A 9,169-nucleotide genomic window follows, 5' to 3' on the forward strand; every position below is an offset into this window, starting at 1 on the left:
AACCTTTTCATAGTACCAGAACTAATTGTGGAACTACTCACCCGCCATGATTTAAAACGCCGTGTAAACATACTGTAAACATTGTGTCAACTTATTTCGCAAGTATGGAGAACAGCGATAGATGGACGGACGCTGAAGTGCAGGCACTTGTAGCAAATGTAGCACTGCCAGTTGTCATTGGAGATTCTTAGTCCTCCTTTCCGTTCTTTCAATCGCTTTACGTATACGTCGACTTTCCATGTCCATTATTGTGAAACCCGCGAGACACAACAAAAACACAGCTCCGATCACAGCGTCCTCCATCCTCCTGTTGTTAATGTTGTTCTTCTTTGTTTCTGTTGTTGAACGCCGCACACAAATGACGACGCTGTCGACCGGCTTACGTCACTTCCTAGTACACACTGTCGGTGCGAATGCAACCCTTTAAATGGTACTGGGAAATAGTTTGCGCAAAATCGTCCCAGTACTTTAGTACTGTACATTTAGTTCAACCACTGATGTCACACGGACTACTTTGTCGATCATCTCGGTACTTTTCTGGACCTTGAACGTGGTAGTTACCTTGCTGTCTATGGGAGGGTCAGAGAGCCCTGAGATTTCATCAGAAATATCTTAAATTGTGTTCCGAAGATGAATGAAGGTCTTACGGGTTTCGAACAACACGAGGGTGAGTAATTAATGACAGAATTTTCATTTTTGGGTGAACTAACCCTTTAAAGGAAATGCAGCTGCAAACATACTTTGCACATTTGAACGTGTCTGAACACGTGGCTTACACTGAACCAGGTTTAAGAAGATTAAGTACTCAAACAGCTGACCAGCATTAAAATGTGTCTTCAAGCAGAGTTGGCTGTCAACAAAAGCCGAGAAACACTTATGCGTGGCTATAAAATGGGGTTGGTCAAAATGAAGAATCTTGCTGGGCAACAATCCAACCAGTTTTGTCACGATTTGTGCCATGATAAGCAACATCAGCATTCAACCTCTCGAGAAGCTGTAAGAATGCATTTAGTTAATATTAATCTACAATAAAAATAATTTGAGTGTCTGTCTGCTAGAGCTGTTTAGGTCTCAGTCGTAAAGCACAGAAGAGAATTCAAATTTTTGAGCCTTCTACATTTTAATGTGAAAAGAAAGTGAGCTGAAATTTAGCTTCTTAATATTGGTATGAGTTAGCTTAATATTGTATTTTTGTTAAATGCATATTTTAACTTTCAATTATTTGAGCCCGTTGAAGACTCCTTATTGTTTCCTTGTGAGCGTAAGAGTGCTTTAATTGTCCAATTATATTTCAGGTACTAATTCATCATGTAATTAATACATATAAAGCATTAGGCCTATATATTTTCTATAGAGTACAAATTAGGGTTATTATACTTAACAAATTAAATACATACATAGTTGCCAATGTTGCCAAGATTTCTTGTTTTCATTTAGACTTGATGTAGGCCTAAAATAAAGCAATAAGCCCCAAGAAGCCGTGGTTTACAGTGAATTTATAACAGCTAAGGGGCGTTGTACAACCCCCTTAGCTGTTATAAATTCACTGTAAACCACGGCTTCACGGGGCTTATTGCTTTTATAAAAATGGTTATTCCATATACGTAGTAAGGTTTCACAAAATAAAATGGAGCAAATAAAGCGTAATGATATTAATAAAAACATTATTCTTCCGCCAAACAACATAGTTCCTCAGAAATGGTTGTGGTTCCAACAAAGTGGTTGCCGAGCAACACACAAATGTAAACAAAGGTGTATGTTTGTGGAGTAATTTACAACAGCTTCGAACTTGGCTCGACCAATCAGAATCAAGGACCGGAACTATCCGTTTTATAATTCTAAATACGAAAATACTAAATGCTAAAAAACTTGTACTAATACCTGAAATCCAGGTCGATGAAGTAATCGTCTTCCTCATCACTCAATCGCACCGGAGGCAGAATGACATTATTCCTCCTCCGTCCACTAGAGGCGCTGCAACATTAACACGTAACGTACGAAGGACACCTTAAAAACATCCGGTAGGTGTTTTTTGGAGTGGAACAGATGGATTAGTAGCTCTTAACAAATGTGTTTTTAACGTTTTATTTCATGTTAAATATATATTTGACATATATTCACTTTAATCAAGAAAGTTACCTTCTCGGTCGGCTTTAGCCGGAGACAGATTTAATCTGTATTAGTGTGGGGTGAGTGTTGTTGGTTTACAGCTGAAGAGTCAGACATATTCTCATTATGAGTCAGTTTTCACGACGATAACGTAACCTTTTTTTTTTTCTAATGTAACACTGCTTTATTTCATTGTCTTTAACTAAAATAGAGCATTACATGTGCTCTTATTATTACTGACACTGAATAACTAGTCAAGGTGTTCGATTGTATGTGTATTTATTTAGTGTATAAAAGTGTTAGTGTCAGGAGGACATATGATCATGTTTTGTTACTGAATGTTCTTATGTTATATTACGTATCTATATTATGTTCAGTTCATTTATATATTCTTCTTATTGTAAACCGTGTGTCTCATCAGAATGTATATAAATTTGATATTTGATATTTTGATAATTTAATTGCATTTGTGAAATTGTATTTACCATGATTGAGGGCTTCCAATTAATACATTTTTTTAAATATATATATTTATATTTATATTTTACAAAAGATGAACACTAGCAGTATGGAAAGTGACAGACAAAAGGGGGGGAAACTAATATACTAAAACATATGATAGGCAAACATAAATGTCGAGTCCAGTAGGAATACTCCTTTTCTTTGTACAGTGGTCATTGAAAAATTGAAACGTTTTTGTTCTTTATGATTGCGGTGTGAAGGTGTTCTCCAGCAGTGATCATGAGTGACAGTCATCCTCTGCGGCTGATGAGCTCCGCGTCTGAGATCGACCACCTCCATCTCCTGTCAGAGCAGCTCGGCGCTTTAGTTACCGGTGAAGAGTACAGCGATGTCACCTTCGTGGTGGAGGAGAAGCGCTTTCCTGCACACAGAGTCATTCTAGCAGCCCGCTGCCAGTATTTCAGGTTATTATTTGAGAGATGTTGCATGTCTATTGGGGCGTTTTCTTGAGTCAAATCACTTATGATAAGGAACAGAATCCATTTGGTACCATAATGAAGCTGGGTCATTATATGAAATGGGCTACATGCCTTTTTCTTTTTTAATGTACATTTTTTGAGTGATTTTAAACATTCAGAGAAATAATGTGACAAAAGTGATGCAGTAATTTGATAATAAATTGCATTGGGTCATCTGAAGCTAAACTTATTGATTTTGGTAACACTTTACGAAGCAATTCCATTAAATTATTAACTAATAACTAACAATGACCAATGCATTTTTTTTTGCAGTATTTATTAATATTTGTTGAAGTTAATGTATATAAATATCGCTGTTTATTGTTAGGTCATATTATTTCAGGTTCATTAAATAAAACATGTACAGCTTTTCATTTTATTAATTTATTAATAAATGTTTAAATTAAATAAGATTAATAAATGCCTTAGAAGTATTTTTAATTGTTAGTTCATGTAAATTGTTAGTTCATATCCTAACTAAAGTAGGATATGATTATCAATTCAGAAAGCTAACAGGGTTAATGTTTCAAGTTGTTAATCTTAGAAAGAGAATTTAATGCTGATATTTCTACAAAATACACGTTTTTATGTTTTCTACACAAAATCACAAAAGAAAAATAAAACAAAAAAAAATGACAAGATCTTTGTTTGCATTATAAAAGTTTGCATCAGCTATTCTTTGTTTATCATTTAGTTTCACATATTATTGAGAGACACATTTTCAGTTCAATAACAGTGTCAGTGTTGCAGAGAGATACCCATTTTGTAAAATGTTGATTTCTTGTAAATAAAATAGTAATAAAATAACTTTTTTTTTCTTTGTCTTTCATTTGGACTCCTCAGGGCTCTGTTGTATGGAGGGCTGAAAGAGTCCCGGGACCAGGCGGAGGTTCGGTTGGAGGAAACACGTGCCGAGGCTTTTTCCATGTTGTTGCGGTACCTGTACACGGGCCGAGCCACCCTGAGTGAAGCCAGAGAAGAGACTCTGTTAGATTTCTTGGGGCTGGCTCACCGCTACGACCTCCAGCCACTAGAGGGCTCCATATGCGAGTTCCTCCGCACTTTATTGAGCACGCAAAACGTCTGTCTGGTGTTTGATGTGGCTAGTCTGTACTGTCTGAATGGGTTGGCCGAGGCCTGCATGGCCTACATGGACCGTAACGCCACTGAAGTGTTGAGGTCAGACGGCTTTCTCACGCTTTCAAAGGTGAGTTATAGAAAATTTGACGGTAACACTTTATTTTAAGGTGTCCTTGTTACATATGTTACGTGCACTTACTATTATAATAACAATGAATTATGCATAATTACGTGCTAGTAACTCTAAGCCAAATCCTAACTCTAACCATATAGTAAGTACATGTAGTTAATTAATATTACTCAGTACTTAAATGTATAATTACACTGTAAGAAGGACACCTTCAAATAAAGTGTAACCAATTTGACAATTTTAAAACATAATAATTAAGTTGGCTTAAGAAAGCCAACTTACTGGTTTACTATTTATGCCGCTTCTTCTTCTGAGACTAAATTTAAAATGTATTTCCTTCTAGAGTTTTCAAAATACAACCAACAAACTCAGCTCAGAACTTCAGACTGGGCTGACTCTAGTTGCTATATCTTGCTTACTATTTTCGTTAAACGGACGATCAAAAATACAAAAAGATCCATATTGAGGGCGTCAAAACTTATACAATAAGACTTCTAGGCCCGGTTTCATAGACAGGGCTTAGCCTAAGCCAGGATTAGGCAATAGTTCAATTAGGACAATTAAGTAATTTTTATAAACATGCCTTATAAAAAAGCATTACTGGTGCGCATCTTAAGACAAAACAAAGGCACTGACATGTTTTAAGATCAGTCAGTGCAAGTTTCTTTCAGTTGAAACAGCTCAGATTTACATTTTAGTCTAGGACTAGGCTTAAGCCTTGTCTGTGAAACCGGGGGCTAGAGTGTTTAGGACAACATGTTAAAGCAGGCTAGCAATGTACTAAAACATGTTAGCCACATGCTAATCATGCAAACAACATGCTAATCATATTAGAAACATGCTATCAGCACATTGATCATGTTAAACGTGTTAATCATGCTAAAAAAACGTTAGCAACATGTTAGCGATATGCTAATCGTGATAAAAACATGCCAGCAAAATGCTAATCATGTTGAAACATGTTATAGACACGTTAGCGACATGCTAATCATGCTATAACCATCCTGGCAACATGCTAATCATGCTAAAAACTAGCCAGCAACATGCTAATCATGTTAACTACATGTTAACAACATGCTAATAATGGTAACCACGTTAGCAACATGCTAATCATGCTTAGAACATGCTAAATCATGCTAGCAACATGCTATAACATGCCAACAATGTGCTAGCAACATGGTAATCATGCTAGAAACATGCTAACAACATGCTAATCACATTTAAAGGTCCCATGGCATGAAAATTTCACTTTATGAGGTTTTTTAACATTAATATGAGTTCCCCTAGCCTGCCTATGGTCCCCCAGTGGCTAGAAATGGAGATAGGTGTAAACCGAGCCCTGGGTATCCTGCTTTGCCTTTGAGAAAATGAAAGCTCAGATGGCCCAATCTGGAATCTAGCATCCAAAAAGCAGCATGTCATGGGACCTTTAAGACATGTTAACAACATGCTAGCAACATCTATCTAATTTTTTAACTTTTAAACTTCAAGCTTTTACAACTGCTTCAAATGTTCAGGATAGGCTTTCTCAAGCCAACTTCAAAGTTTGTCTTGATTAACTTTTTTGTCTAGTTACGATAAATACATAATATGTCTGTTTCCTCGTTTTCCTCTCTGCAGTTTGCCCTGTTGACCGTTGTGAGGAGAGATTCCTTCGCTGCAAGTGAGAGGGAGATATTTCAGGCCCTCTGTCGCTGGTGTCACCACAACGGCGACGGCCCAGAAGCGAAGGAAGTGATGTCAGCAGTGCGGCTGCCCCTGATGACCCTCTCTGAAATGCTCAATGTGGTTCGTCCCTCGGGTCTCCTCAGCCCAGACGACCTGCTAGATGCCATACAGACCCGCTCGGAGAGCAGAGACATGGACCTTAACTACCGCGGCATGCTCAGTGTGTTTACTTCCGTCTGCTTATCAGTCTGTAGATACATGGGTCAAAAACGAGACATCCCAGTTTGGTGTCCGCATCAAATTAAATTCCAAAAGTGATTTTATATACATAGAAACCACACTGAATGCAAGTAAAGCGTCTGCTTTATTGTTTCAAATAATATTTGTGAAAATAAAATGTCAAAATATGGATGAAATAATGTTTTGTTTTTCCATAACAGACACATTTATGAAAAAATGAAACAATATCCTTATTCTGACCTGTGCTTATTAAAATATATGAAAAAAAAGTGGCTATACAAAATTTTAGGTAGGACTTTATTTTAAGGACCAATTCTCACTGTTAACAAGCATGCATATTAGAAGCATATTGGCTGTTTATTAGTACTTATAAAGCACATATTAATGCTCTATTCTATATGACCATATTTTAGATCCATTAATCAACCCCATACCTAAACTTAACAACTACCTTACTTAATATTAATAAGCAACAAATTAGGAGTTTATTGAGGCAAACATTGTAGTTAATAGTGAGAATTGGACCTGTGTTGAGGGGGCTGCTCTGTGTCGAGGTCTTTTAATGACATCAAATGATTCTGGTTCTAAATATGCTTGACAAGATTACGATTTTTTGTTATATGAACTATTGTTACACGGAATGACATTTTCATGGTGTGGGTGCCTTCTGTAAATCATGATAAAAATGTTTGATAGTCTTTTTTTTTTTTGCTCTGAAAATTTTTTATTAAACAGGACACATTCTAAAGTATGGGAAAGAAACTAAATGTTGTGTGTTTTGATTTTTGAGGTGGCAAGCCGAACATGTTTGAGCTGAGTCAGATCCCGAGGCAGAAGAAATTGAAACTGCACGACCACACAATCATTACAAGAGTCTGTTTCGGTGTGATAAAATGTTTCCACTGCTGTGCTCTGTGTGTTGCAGTCCTAGAGGAGAACATTGCCACTATGAAACACGGTGCTGTGGTGGTGAAGGGTGAGATGAAGTCTGCGCTGCTGGATGGAGACACGCAGAACTATGATCTAGACCACGGCTTCTCAAGACACCCCATAGAAGAAGAGGGACGAGCCTCTGGCATCCAGGTCCGCTTGGGTCAACCCTCCATCATCAACCACCTACGTCTGCTGCTGTGGGACAAGGACAGCAGGTAATGCAACATTAATGGGTTAGTTCACTCACAAAAACGATAGTTTTGTCAACATTTATTCACCCTCGTGTCATTCTAAACCCCAAAAGAGATTCTCCATGCTTCTGTTTTTCATATAATGAAAGGGAATGAGAATAGATGCTGATGAGCTCCAGAAAGGCCAAAAACCATACCATAAAAGTAGCTATATGAGATATGATGGCTTTGGATACAAGACACAAGAACTAATGTTAAACTTAGTGCAACGTCTTCTTGTGGCTCATTTTAAATATATACGATATTCTTACTAAACTTTTTGTTACATGTTAGTTATATGTGGTCTTTCTTATCTGTAGGTCATACTCGTACTATATCGAAGTGTCTATGGATGAGCTGGACTGGGTGCGTGTGGTGGATCACTCCAAGTTTCTTTGCCGCTCCTGGCAGCATCTTTATTTTCCAGCACGAGTCTGCAGGTAGAACCTGATTTTTCTATGTACACTAGTGTGTATAATATAAAAGTAGTCGTGCCTGCATTTAAGAGGTGTTTTTAATAGATCTAATTTAAATGACGCACAGAAATGTCAAATTCCACTAAATACGTTAATGTTCAAAGGTTTGGGGTCTGTAGGATTTTTTGTATGTTGAAAAAAGTCTCTAATGCTCCCAAATTCTGCATTTATGTGATCAAATATACAGTAATATTGTGAAATATTATTTCAATACACTATACCAATTTCAATGTATTTTAAAATGTAATTTATTCCTGTGATGCAAAGCTGAATTTTCAGCATCATTACTCCAGTCTTCAATGTCACATGATGCTTCAGAAATAATTCTAATATGCTGATTTGCTGCACAAGGAACATTTCTAATTATTATCAATGTTGAACAGTTGTATTGCTTATTATTTTTGTAGAAACTGTGATAGATTTTTTTTTTTTACGGATTCTTTGATAAACAGAAAGTTCAAAGCAACAGCATTTATTTGAAATATAAAACTTTTGTAACACTTTAAAAGCCTTTACTGTCACTTTTGTTGAATTGAATGCATCCTTACTGAATAAAAGTACACACACAAATATTCTAAAAAAAATCTTACTGACCCCAAAGCTTTGGAAGGTAGATTAGTTATTACCAATATATTTTAGAATGATTTGTTTATATAATACTTACATGCTGAACAAACCATGTACATAATGTACAATTTATTATTTACTGTATATTAACATTTTTGTTGTAAGTCAATCAAATAAAAATGATTGTTACAAAATATTGTATGTACATTTCTTATTTTCATAAAATCTGCTAAGTTGTGATGTTGGATTTTCTAAAAAAGCAAATAGAGGAATTTTCAGTGGTCAAACCCAAAGCTTGGTATCTGTGAAAAGTTTAGGATGTCCCAGGTGGCATGTATGGTCTCAAAGAAATTTACTTCAAACAAATATCCACTGAAGAGAACAGAAATTGATTACTGTGTTGTAAGATGTTATATTGCTAACTGAAGTCTGTGTTTGTAAACATTTCTGTTTTGCTTTTTTGTGAATGCAGGTTTATTCGTGTTGTGGGGACACATAACACTGTCAACAAAGTGTTTCACTTGGTGGCTCTGGACTGCATGTACACACAGCGACCTTTCACGTTGGAGAAAGGCATACTGGGTAATGTAGTTTTCCTCATTTCAGGAAGTTACACATATTAGCTCGGCTCCTGAAACTCATCCCATGTCTCCCTGCAGTTCCCACAGAGAACATCGCGACTGTGCAGGCTTGTGCGAGTGTGACAGAGGGTGTGAGTCGCTGCAGAAATGCCCTGCTGAACGGGGACACCAGCCA

At 36.7% G+C, this 9,169-nt stretch overlaps 1 protein-coding gene across 1 annotated transcript in view; it reads left to right on the forward strand.

The window, feature by feature from the left end:
* The first annotated feature begins 1,966 nt into the window (after positions 1-1,966).
* The window catches only part of LOC107679175 (BTB/POZ domain-containing protein 9-like), an 11,962-nt gene continuing 4,759 nt past the window's right edge, over positions 1,967-9,169 (forward strand). Inside the window, exons 1-9 of the mRNA XM_016474676.1 lie at positions 1,967-2,021; positions 2,132-2,192; positions 2,827-3,035; positions 3,933-4,296; positions 5,920-6,187; positions 7,133-7,355; positions 7,691-7,810; positions 8,886-8,995; positions 9,073-9,163. Coding sequence (XP_016330162.1) covers positions 2,851-3,035; positions 3,933-4,296; positions 5,920-6,187; positions 7,133-7,355; positions 7,691-7,810; positions 8,886-8,995; positions 9,073-9,163 — 1,361 coding nt within the window. The 5' untranslated portion in view covers positions 1,967-2,021; positions 2,132-2,192; positions 2,827-2,850. The remainder of the gene's footprint in view (positions 2,022-2,131; positions 2,193-2,826; positions 3,036-3,932; positions 4,297-5,919; positions 6,188-7,132; positions 7,356-7,690; positions 7,811-8,885; positions 8,996-9,072; positions 9,164-9,169) is intronic.

This window comes from Sinocyclocheilus anshuiensis, unplaced genomic scaffold (genome assembly GCF_001515605.1).
Source record: "Sinocyclocheilus anshuiensis isolate Anshui unplaced genomic scaffold, SAMN03320099.WGS_v1.1 scaffold300, whole genome shotgun sequence".
NCBI lineage: Eukaryota > Metazoa > Chordata > Actinopteri > Cypriniformes > Cyprinidae > Sinocyclocheilus > Sinocyclocheilus anshuiensis.